Genomic DNA, 12,692 nt, shown 5'->3' with positions numbered 1-12,692 from the left:
GCCACTGACCAAAGTCACCCTTAACTATAAAATCCCCTGAAATTGGTCCCTGTTATAAACTTGAGAGTATAAATTCGTCTTAAGGCGATCAAGAATTATTTTGTACGCGATAAGACAGTCGGTATATTACCGACGGAGTTTCCCCATAAACGAAAGGTACCCCTGAGACCGGTTAGCTTCGGGAACGGAGCGGATATGGTCGCCTGGGGTAGCCATCGTCACTTGCGTAACGTCGAGTTTTCCACTCGCCTTAATATCCTCCTATATATTTTGAAACATTATGTCCTCCCCTATTCCCTGTCTCTGCTCGATCGTGAAAGATGACAAACATATTTTGCAAATCGATGAAACCGGAAATTACAATCTAGAGAGAAATATTAAATATTTAACATTTTCACTGCCAGTAAAATGATTGATACTGATAATTATCAGAAAAGTAATTCCGAATGTCAAAAAATTACACGAATCAATTGTTAAAGATATTCTTAATTAACATCAACTAACTTATTAAAATCTCGCAAAAAGTATTGAATATTTTTATTCTTCGCTCGTTACATATGAATCTCAATATTATAACAATTAACGAAAAATTTATTTCGAATATCCAAAATTCCATGAAACAATTGCTCCAGATTTTCGTAATAAAATCCATCGAGTTATTGAAGTTAAATTACAAACCCAAATAGAGTTTTTTTTTAAAAGTTGGGTATATTCTGGTTTACAGAAATGTTTCCTGCTTAAGAGGAATGAAGTCTCTGGAAATGGGCAATGAAATATTTTGGGGGTGACTGGTGAATATTTCAGCTGGCCCGGGGGTGGAAAGCATATGCATAAAATGGAGGTTGTATTGCAACAGAGCGCTGGAATGTATATAGTATACTACACAACAGGGGACGCCTATCCCTGTTATCAGACGAAAAGGGGATGACGGGGGTGGATTCCGGGATACAAGGAGGAGATAAGGTGCTCCAGGACTCCGGCATGCAGATACCGGCCGCATAATGCACGCTGTTAATTATTTCCGCGTCTCATAGGGGTTGCAAGTGGGTGAAACATGCTGCACGTGTCTTAAGGGTGTGGTAGGGGGATGAAATTTGTCCGGAGGTGCCTTAAGGGTAGCTAGGCATGACTTAACTGTATTCCTCTAAGGATTGCTGGCCTCTTTCTCGAAGCCGGGGGGTGTAAGGGCACCCCGATACAGCTTTCCTGATTAAATCCCTTAATTACCACCCCCCCCCCCCCCGACACTTCCACTTACGGCGTCACCCCCTAGTGACGAGATACGATGAAATCGCACTTACATCTGCACATCAACCCCTTCCTCCATCTAATCGACTCAGGAGTTCACCAGATGAGAATTTCCACCCCCTCCGATGGTCCAAATTGAATTTTCATTGACGTACAATCTTTCAGTCTCCAAACTATCCAGTAAAAGCTTCCTTATTCCAACCTTGTCGTAGGGACAAACTTTTCTTCCACTTTATATTTTACCTTATCTTCTCATTTATTAACGATGCTTTCTTTTAAAACCTGTATCACAAATTTTTTGCGAGGAAACTTTCTGTGGTTGTACAAAAATCAGGAGGTAAGTAGCAGCTGTTCCACCTTCCGACAACTTTATACACGTCTCATTTGGTTGGTCCCTTTACTCATTAGTATAGAGGGTGTACAATTTATTCGAGTAGCTCTTGTATCGTGATGGTTTAATTAAAAATTTCAATCAGAGGATCTAACCTACGAATTGTTTCCATGATTGGAACGAGAGTTTTATTAAAAAAATCGTTAAGAGAAAGCTTGATAAATTTCGTGGATAAAATAATTGAAGAGAATTGACTTGAATATTTTTCAAGCAATTATTTGCAGTTTTATAGAACGATAGATTAAATAGAGGATGAGGAATTTTATGGTGGGGACAAGTTTGGTTAAAATTGAATCGACATATCGTGTTTTTGGAAGATAAGGGTAGATTCTGGGTGGACACGAAACAAATCGAACATAATCGTAATTGGGGACTGGTAATTATATAATTATCAGTGAAAGCACGTACGATGCTTTTCGCGTAAACGATTTTACCGACCGAGCTTTTCTGTTCAAAACTCGATTGTACCACGATCGACGCTTTCCAGATTAACCTAATTTCAGAGCTTTTAATCAGGCAGTTAGTCCCCTAGGTGAATTCAATTTGGGTTTTCGACCAGCCGCGCGTGCCATCGAGAAACGATTAGTGAATTATTTGATGTAACCCTAACAACCCCCTACCAACTTGCAATCCTCTATTGTATGTATATACGCGTTTTCATATCCGGTTAAGGTAATACAATAATGCATTCATTGATATGATGAACAGCGTCCAATGAATTATTAATTATTATCCTGGAATTACTGCGAAACTTTGAATAATCGCAAAGGGTTATCAGTAAGATAACAGAGCTCCAAATGACATTTTCTGGAAATTAGTTAATTCTCTTACACGTCCTACTCAATAGGGATTCGAAACTCGATTCGTAACAAAAAATCTATTAAATTTTAAATGTCTCTAATAAATTAAGATTGTTTGTCAGAAGACGGAGAAAATATTGATCGATTTGAAAATATAGAATGGCAAAACGCGAATAGAAACACACATACTTAATAAATCTTTCGTACTATATGTAAACATCTTTGAATGAATTATTAATTATTACCTAGGAATTACTATGAAAATTTTATTAATTGCACAAGGCTATTAGTAAGATAACAAGAAAAGTCCAGAAAATATTATCTAGAAATTAGTTAATTTTCTTGAACGTCTTATCGAATATAGATCCACAAAAATAGATTCGTCTAAGAGGAAATTTGTGAAAATATAAATTTGTCGAAAGAATTGAGATTGTTTGTCAGGAGACAAGGATATTTTAGTGAAAAATTTTTATCGAGATGAAAGTGGAGTGTGGCAAAATGCAAATGGAGATCCACATACGTAATAGATCCCGGACGTGTGGAGTTTCCTGGGCGGAAATACAAGGAGGGGTGGAGTGAATTCTAGTTGCGAAGGGATGGGGGCTAAACTTGGTGGTTGCAGAGCGTCAGCTGGCTCATGGCTGGTGATAGCTACGCCGTAGACATCACTGTAATGGAATGCGTCAGGTTGCCTTTATGTCTCCCCCTATATCAAGCGAGCCTCCTTTATCCGCGAAACGGTTTCCCATAACACCTCTACCCCTCTTCCCTAGAGCATCCAACCATACCAACAGCTAGCGCAATTAAACTATTATAATATGGCTCCTTTGAAAATCAATTTGATTATTTACCACAAAGCTCGATAAACTTATCATTTCCACAAGAAAATTTTAAAGTGATGGTTAAAATTAACTACTCAATTATCTCAATAACATTATACACCCTTCCTCTTCTTTCGAGTATCGACTCATACGATTAGCAGGTGCAATTAAACTATTATGATATGATTCCTCTGAAAGCAATTTGATTAATTACCATTAAACTCAATAAACCGTATTATTCCTATAACAAAAATTTATAGGTGATAATTAAAATTGATTAGGCAATTATCTATAATACTATAATAAACCTCCCCTCTTCCCCAAAGTATCAAATCGTACAAATAGAAACCATAATTAAATTGTTATAATGTGAATCTTCTGTAAATCAAATCGATTATTTTCCCAAAAAAATATAGATAATCCTATTATTACTATAATAAATATTATAGATTATAATTATAAAATTGAGAGAACAAGTAATTAATAATGGTAATAACGTAACAACGTCTCTTTTCCTAGAGCATCTACTCATAAAAATACTATCACATTTGACATTATATATTTGATATTAGAGTCGAATAAAATGCATAGAAATTATGATAAGAAGCTTTTGAGGGTTTATTTAAAAATCATGACTGACGGGGTGTGAAAAATAAAAAGTCTCTTTTATCGTATTTCCAGGAAGTGGGAAGTTGGGCTGGGTGGGTGGGTGGGTAGGTGGAGTAAACGTTTGTTCGTCGAAAAGATCGCTAGGCATGAATAATGCAACTACAGCTTTGATCTTTTGTAGCCATCGAATTTATGTCGGCGAGTTAGTAGGCACAAAGGATCGAAAGGTGGTGGGGGCACAATTCACCCCCTCCTCCTATACCGCTTCACTCTCATTGAAACGCGGAACTCAATTTAAATCATCCCCCACCACAGTCTAGGGTTTAATACATCATTACTAAGCTCGACATATTCTTTCTTATCCAATTTGTTTAACGAATTTCACGCTCGTCCATGGAATTAAATCTTTAAATTGGCTTGAATATTAAGTTAAATAAATTATCACCTCTCGAGAAGCATGGGATTAATTTTAATTTCGCGTTTCAATTAGATTTTCTCTCTGAAATAAATTTAAGACAAACATAATAAATCTGTAGGGTCGGATTATCGAGGCAATCTGTTTTTGTGCTGTAACATCAGCATGGGGTTGGGATGGGGTCAAAAGTCCCGTTTCCTCGGAGAGCTTGAGGCGCGGAACTCAATTTAACTTACGGATGGTGAAAAGTGTCGCCTCTCCCGAGACACATGGCTTAATTCGCGGCTAATTTTTTCCCTCAGCAGGAAACTCACCAAGTCCATTACAAACTCGAGAATCCTCGTAGAATAATTAGTGCGCGAAAGGGGGGAAACTTGGCTGTTGTTGAGAAAATCCACCCCAACCCCTTCGACCTTCCCAAAGCTTTATTCTTAGAAAATGGTCCGACTAACGATTCATGGATCACGAATAAAATATGATTATCCAGATATTAGAATGTACTGTCACATATAGCACGTAAGTTGAATTTTATTAATAGCCATGCAAATTCTGGAATAATATACATTTGGATAAGCTGTAGCTTCTATATATATTGGTGTGAACTCGTCCTGGGGGAAAATGCGGGTCGATGGTTATTGATTTTTTTTTGTAAATTGAAATTTGAATAAATAATATTTATTTGCATTATTAGTGGAGGCACACAGTGTAATAAAATTTAGCTTGTCTCTGTATATTGATGAGTTCATCGCTGGTAGTGAAGATAAGCCGAGAGAGAGGGAGAGAGAGAGTTTTCTATACATATAAAAAAAATGGGACCTGAGAAAACAATGTTTATTTGCATTGTTTATGAAGCAATACAGTAGAGTAATATAAACTTGCCTCTGTATTGGTGAGCTCGTCGTCGGTGGTGAAAGGAAGCCCAGTGTTATTGAAAATATGTTTATGCAATGTTTAATAATGTTTATGTGGTAGTATTTGCACGAAGGAAAGATCGGTACGAAGTCGAAAATTGTTATTTACAGGCTCGATCAAAGTATCAAATAAGCCAAGTTGGACGAGTGGGAATATCCCGAGGGAGATCCAAGTTACAAAATAGGACTTTTCCTGTGTCTGTTCTTCTTTCGACTTTGTGCCTTCCTCTCCATTTCTTTACTTTATTTTCCACGTCCTGCCCCTCGATATATCGACCGTAACCCCTTTCTCCACCCTCAACATCACTACCGCTCATTCCACGACCATTTCGTCCTTTCACCTGCTACTCTCGATCCTTCCGCCACTTTTTATCCTTATTTATTACCCTTTCCCACTCAAAGGACATCGATAAATTTCTTTCCGCTTTGATCCTTTGATAAAAGCTACATAAAATCACCATTAACAGGATCAAACGAGATTTATAAATCGGTAATGCCACTCGTTCTTCATGGTCAGCCAACGAGCCTCCTTGATCCTTTTAAAGATACACGAATTCACGATTAGTCAAAAATATTAATTAAAATAAAAGCACCGTGAAGGGCTGTGGGAGCAGTTTCAAAGTTTCACCGGATGAGCTAAAAATAATTTGTGGATTTGAAAGGGATGAAATAACCATCAGCCAAGGGGTTTGAAATGGTATTTCTTAATCCCAATCCGATCCAGTCGAATCTGGAATGAAGCAGCAAATGTTATCAGTGAAATTTGCTGATCAAGAAAAAAACTCTGGATCATTTGGGTTGTGATGGGGATGTGGGAGGAGGGATCATAATTGCCTGAAGTGCAATTTCAGGGAGGGTAGATGGTATCCAAGGATAGGTGTGTCGATATCTCGGCATGATGGGGATGAAATAAGGTACGCAAGAGACGAAGCCTTTTCCAAGTAGATATTCTGCTTCATCTAACTCCATTTCGTTCCTTTGCAACCCTCGTAACAGGAATTTCGATCGAAGAATAACACAAATAATAATTTCTAATATTCAGTTGTTTTTCCTTGGATATGAGCATCCTGTTTTGAAGGTACGCGAATTTCTGTTGTGGCAAATCATATTAACATTAAGATACCCACTAAAAAAATGTGTGTATTCAGTGAGGCACGAAAGTTTAAGCAAACTCGTTGAACGAATAATTACTTCTGTTTTTTAAAGGGGTACCTCTTACTTTCTCTGTAATTTTCATTGAAACTTTTTCAGCCCCTTTGGCAAACTGGTTTTTCTCAGTTTAATGCAAATTTTAATAATACCTTTTGAGATAAAAAGGATTTTAATTCTTCAAAAAAGAGCTTATCGGATCCTCGCCGCAGAATCCCTTCCCTTGGCTTTTGACCAGCGTTTTTTTGCACGGACAGTGGACAAAGCAAGTACAGTATAAAAGTTTTACGTTAAGAAAAGTAGAAAATTTTCCAGACAAGAGCACTTCAGTCAAGTAGCAGTTTATTATTTGACAATTTCAGGGGCCATATTTAAGAATGGGGCTTTTTTGAGGGGTGAGCCGAAGGAAGAATGAGAAAAAGACGGAAGAAAAAGAATTTTGTCGTTCCTTCAATCAAGATAAGTGGAAGAGATAAATGATTTGAGTCGAGTGGAAGAAGTCGAGGTAGAGTCAGACGCCAATCAGCTGCAGGTTTGCCAGGTGTTTCCATCCTATTCTCGCGCGTTTTTCTCCCACTTTATTTACACCAGAGCGTTTTTTACATCAACGCATTGGCAGAGAGCGTGACGAAAAACTCGCCTTTCATCTGAAAATCAAATTCTCCCTTGCAATTCCGCGCGACTGATCGATTAAAAAAGCCGGAGCGCGGCTCTTTTCCCGCAGGACGCTGACAAAATATTATTTGAAACAACAGAAAACTATCCTGTCTGCTTGCCAGAGTGATTTTTCCAACCTGCCATACACGCGATACCGACTCGCGCTTGTTTCAACCCCCACGCTCATCCCCTCAATCTCCAAAATAATTCTCGCGTGTCTTCCCTCTTATTTTATGTAAACAGATTCTTTTATAGCGATTTCCATAGATCCCCGAAGTATCGTGCGTGCTTTGAATATTGTTCTATTTCGCTGCGTAAATTATCAGTTTGCTCATTTTAGTTACGCTTTTTACACCGAAAATAGTATATATAATACTCTTTACGCGTACTTTAGAATTTTAAAATTAAGTACAGGCTGTAGTGCATTTTCTTACATTTTTCGTTTATTTTCCATTTGTTTTTCTACACCAGCTCCTGAGCAAGTCTAAAACAACAGATGAAGAACAAACGAAAAATTTAAGAAAATAGCATCTCAGCTCGCATTTGATTTTAAAATCCTAAAGTATATATGTAAAGAGCATTATACCATTTCCAGCGTAAAAAGTATAACTAAACCGAACAAACCTATTATTCAACCCTCCGTTTTTCATTTATTCACTGTCACTCGAATCGGAGACTTTTTGAATTTTTGTTCAAATATGAAAATTCTCCGGAACATTCGGACGTACAGTTCACCGTCGTTCTGATTTTATCAATAATTTCGTTTCGACTCCCTATCATCTGTTGAATCTTCAAAACAATTCTCACGTTTTTTATGCTTATTTAGTGCAAGCACACACTTTTTTCATGGCCTTTGTCGTGTATCCCGGAAGTGTTCTTTTATACAGTCTATTCTAGCAGCCCATTTTTCGCCTATTCGTTGTTCCTCGAACTTCGACCTTTTAAAATGTTTGTGCACCTGCGAAAATTTTCTGGAACACTTGGCGCTGAAAGGATGAAGTTTGGACAAGCTATTACGACTTTGCGTACAATTTAGCGTCGCCCCGGCGCTGTCATTAGCTTCGTTTCAACGACCAACTCGATTTCGGCCAGGTGATTTTCCACCTGCGCTCCCGCTACGCAAATAATTAAAACCAGTTCGTTAGCACTTCGCGCTATCGAAAGAGAAAAATTACTCGACAATAATTATAACCTATTATAGGCAACTGCGAACTTTTCTGAAATTAAAACTAAGCTAGTTGCCCCCATGAAGTAAAAAATAAACTATATTATTTTAATTTAAACTGTGTCAACAAATCTATGTTTTTATTCATAAGGTTAAAAATAGAAGTTTTTAACTGAACAAAATCTTAATGTATGGGAAATAATGCCTGAAATATCGTTTTATATCAAAAGCGTGGCATGCACTTTTTTAAGTGGAAAAAGCGAGAAGTCAGACGTAAGAAAGTGGAGTCATCGTATCGAAGGATTCTCGTCGTTACTGCGTATATTCGGTTTGCCAAGCGTTTTCGTTTGCTACGTACCCTTTGACCCACTCGCAATAGGCAGCCCCAACCAAGCGTTTCACGTCTGAAGCATCGCGACGCCTTTGTAACCGGCGTCGCAACTTACTCGACTCACTAATTTTCTCAAAAACTTACACACCTGTTAACCTTTCGCTCTCTCCGTGCCTTTAATATTAACAATTTTCTCCACAAAAGATAAATCTTCTCCTGTCAATTATTCCTTCTTGACCATCCATCAATTTTCACAAAGAACTCCACCAACGTCAAAGGAATTTATATTATCGAGAGAAAATCCTGGAATTGATCAAAAATACAAATAGATTCGCCAGAAGTTAAATCGATATTTCAAGAAATCATGCGGTTCTTTCGAGGAAGTGATAAATTTTTAAATTTCTCCGACGGAGACATCGATGCTGGGTCGAGGGGATTTTTAAGTGGAAACGGATGAGATTTGTCAGACGTTACTAGTAGGTGGCTCCGGCAGGATGCTCTGGCACCGTTTATTTCGATCGGTGTCGGTAGAACTAAGGGTTTATGGATGTCTCTGCAGGAATTTAACCGTGACTGTTTGGTCTCGGCAGTTTAACAAGGTATAAAGAAGAGAATGAAATTATCGAGTATAGCGATAAGATCGAACAAATGACAAATCCAACTGTGCGATAAAATTATTCCTATTAAAGCAACGAATCTCGCTTTTTGAATCAGTCATAACTCTATGAAGTTACAGACGAAAATCAAGCCTCCAATATTTTTTACTACAATCACATTGACAAATGGAATAAATGAAAGAATCCAAGTGCTGTTTAGAAAATCTATAAAAGCTGGAAAATTATCCTGCTATGATAAAGAAATAAACTTTGAGAAAAATGAGATAAAATTCTTTTTAAATTAAAATAAACATATTCGTTCCTTTACAAGGACTGGACTTACTTCCGCAGTCAAATAAAACTTTCAGTGTAACCACGGACAGTATTATCAAGAAGAATAATATCTGTTTTTGTGGATAATGGATAAAATTGTAAAAGTAGCTATAGGTATTTTAGAAACGTTTGATATTCACTTAAAAGTTGTATTTTTCTTATATTTTGGTTAGGAAATTTAATTGAAGCGTCACCCTACAAAAAATGCCTTTGAGCTTAAAGCACCCAAAGTGGTTAGTGGGCCTTTCAGGTTTTAAGAGTGGTTAATTCTTGTCACGTCACTTATACCAAGGTCTCTTGGTTTTTCAGGTGCTTTGAGTTTGGAGTGTCCTGGGGACAGTGTGCAAAACGAACACGGGACTGGTTGCATTTGTCCAGCTACATGTCCACCACCAAACTGCCTTCCTGGCCAGAGAGCTTCACCAATCAGCCATCCAATTCCAGGCACACCTGGCAGATGCTGCACCATCTACAAATGTATAAATGCTCGTAAGTTTCTTGAAAAAATATGTGTCTCTTAAAATAACCTATGAAATTTGTGTAATGAAAAAGACTTCTTTAGTTGAATTTTGTCTACTTTATAATGAAACTTCTGGCTTCACAGTGATACAGGAGACAACGTACTGTCCAGGGGACAGCGTTCTTACTGACGATGGAAAATGCAAATGCTTGGACACGTGTCCACCACATACATGTAATAGGAACGAGCGTCCTGTGCAAGTAAGGCCAGCCATACCGGAAACACCTGGTAGTTGCTGCCCTCTTTATAAATGCATCCCTTTAGGTAAATCGTTGCATTATCTTTTCCATTAATCAATATGCTACAAGAAAAATTATAATGTTAATGTATTTAAGTTCACTTTACACGAAGTGTCGTTTGAATAATTTAAAAGTAGTAAGAAACTGTTTCACTCCTTTTTCATCTAGTACAGTATGTTTATCGATTTAGTCTAACTATTATTCAAACTTCAGCCTGTATACGTCAAATTAAACTCATGTTAAACACTGCACCAATTATAATTCAGTCACTTGGGCTCTTGCTTTAACTGCGAGTGCTTCGTTATTAAATTAATTTCAATCCTAATCCCATGCGTTTTCCTTTGAGTCGCCTTTCTGTAAATTTAATTATTCTGTCACTTTGATCCTCTAATTCAGTTAATTTTCCACCCCTGTAAACCGGCGAACAGTCTACATAAGGACAGGTGGAAAAAATAGAATGATGAAATGATAAAATAATGGTGAAATTGTTTATGAATTCCAGAGCCAGTGTCCATAGTGCAAGAGGAGGGCCAGAAGCAGGGTAATTGTTTGCACAATGGAGTAGTGCGAAGATTGGGTGAAAGATGGAAGGAGAGTCCTTGCGAGCACTGCGTCTGTCAGTACGACGCAGTTTTCTCCTGTCAGGTGACCATGTGCAAAAGTTGTGAGAATCCAATCCCAGCTGATCCTGGTGAGTGCTGTGGTCATTGTCCTTCGAATCGTGACAACTCCACTCTGAGTCCTGTCAGGACCTGTCAGAACTTCGATTGCCACCTGCACTGCGAAAATGGCTACGCCAATGATGACAACAATTGTCCCATGTGCAAGTGTGCTGAGTCAAAGGTAATATTTTCTGGATGTTCGCTCAATCGTTGACCTCTATCACTGATAAATTTTTCAAACACTGATCCAAGCCAGCAAGCATTGGTTTATCGCCTTCTTGGGATGATGTAACTTCTTGTTAATGTGGTTGAAAGAAGAAAAGCTGGGATCTTGAAAGGGGAGAATAACGAGACGCAGTGGTGTTAAGAAAGGGAGTGGGGCAGAGGTATTCGAGAAAGTGTGGAAATGAAGAGGAAAGTGACTTTAAGAGATGATAGGAAAAGGAAGAAAAGGGCTGGTGTTGGTTGCTCATGGAAAAATGTAAGTGGGGAAAAAGGAGGATAATGTGGATGTGTGAGAAAGTAGTCCCCGTCTTAGCAATGGGAGGGGGGAATACGAGAAAGTGGAGAAAGGCAGGATAAGTGGTAAAACTCCAGCTTTGAGATAGCGTGAGGTGAAAAGAGATGAGAGAAAATGTGCTGGAGACTGGGGCATAAGAAGGTGGGGGTAAGAGTGAGTAATAAAAGACCCTGGGCTAACGAGACTGATGGAATTTCTTCGAAGCTCTGCCAGAACTAAGAAGTGGAGGTAGAGCTTGTCTAGGTAGTACACTGGGGGATGAAAAAGGGGATGAAAGAAGGATCAAACTCTTTAAGATAGGAAAGTGATAGGAAGACTGGCTTATGCTTATTGCTTGATACTCCCTATACTATTTATATAAAAACTAAGATTTAATTCAGGAACAAATTTAACTCTGACTAATCTAAAAATGTATGTACTCTATTTTTAATCGAAGGTGGTGGAGGCTGTGACGTCAACGAACGAGGATGAGAGGATCTGTCCAGATCTATCCCATTGTGGACTGAATTGTGCACTTGTTAAAGACGAGGGTGGCTGTCCCGTTTGCGCCTGCCAAACTACCCCCTTTGGTGAAGAAAAGGACCAGAAAGAGAAAAAAGTCTGCCCAGAGATCAAGTGTGCTCTACACTGCCCACGTGGACTGGAGATGGATGAAAATCTATGCTGGATTTGTCAGTGTCGAGACGACTGTCCACCTCTCAATTCCTGCAAGAAGGACTGCCCCTTTGGATACAAACTCAACAAACGGGGATGCCCTGTTAGTATACTGTACACCAAACTCTATCAATTACACAAAGTATCTCAACTTTACCTAAAAACACGTTAAACTTATTACTGCCTGTCATTGAAGCATCATTGAAATGCCCATCAAAATTTCTAGTCCAATATTGTTTATCACAGGTTTCACTTTAATCATTGATATTAGCATTATATTATCTTGCGGGTTTCTATGCAAGCTTGTTGGAATGTTTAATGGTTAATGGGATAATACACGCTCAAGTGGACCACGTGACGGGAGTTTAGATTATTAATACTCAGCTAGAGTGAGACAGGAGATACAGCTATATCTGTAACTTGGTAATCCTCTATTAATTTGCCACAATATTCTCATCTCGACAAATCTGCCACTAAATTAAATTAAATCGCTGAGTGAAACAGTCATTTATGGATGGTCATTTCTCAAAATAAAATGTACGTTAATAAAGTAGGATGTAAAGATAGGATTCGTAAGGAGAGAATTGTGGAATTAGCAAGGCCAAATCTCTGGGGGTTAAGTATAGTTGAAAGTGAGATTTTTGAAATGGGAAAAATATTACAATTTTTGT

General features: G+C 38.2%; 1 protein-coding gene across 5 annotated transcripts in view; it reads left to right on the top strand.

Annotated features, from left to right (window-relative positions):
• LOC136776012 (cysteine-rich motor neuron 1 protein-like) overlaps nt 1–12,692 on the top strand; it is a 151,785-nt gene that overhangs the window by 135,490 nt on the left and 3,603 nt on the right. For all 5 annotated transcript variants that reach the window (XM_066731312.1, XM_066731315.1, XM_066731311.1 and 2 more), the window contains 4 exons: nt 9,736–9,915; nt 10,031–10,210; nt 10,688–11,028; nt 11,804–12,124. In XM_066731312.1, the coding sequence (XP_066587409.1) occupies nt 9,736–9,915; nt 10,031–10,210; nt 10,688–11,028; nt 11,804–12,124 (1,022 nt within the window). The remainder of the gene's footprint in view (nt 1–9,735; nt 9,916–10,030; nt 10,211–10,687; nt 11,029–11,803; nt 12,125–12,692) is intronic.

The sequence above is a fragment of the Prorops nasuta genome, unplaced genomic scaffold (assembly GCF_024137725.1).
Source record: "Prorops nasuta isolate Cenicafe-Biocafe unplaced genomic scaffold, Cenicafe_Pnas_1.2 PNAS00008, whole genome shotgun sequence".
NCBI classification, from domain to species: Eukaryota; Metazoa; Arthropoda; class Insecta; order Hymenoptera; family Bethylidae; genus Prorops; species Prorops nasuta.
This window is presented reverse-complemented; position numbering and strand designations above follow the sequence as displayed.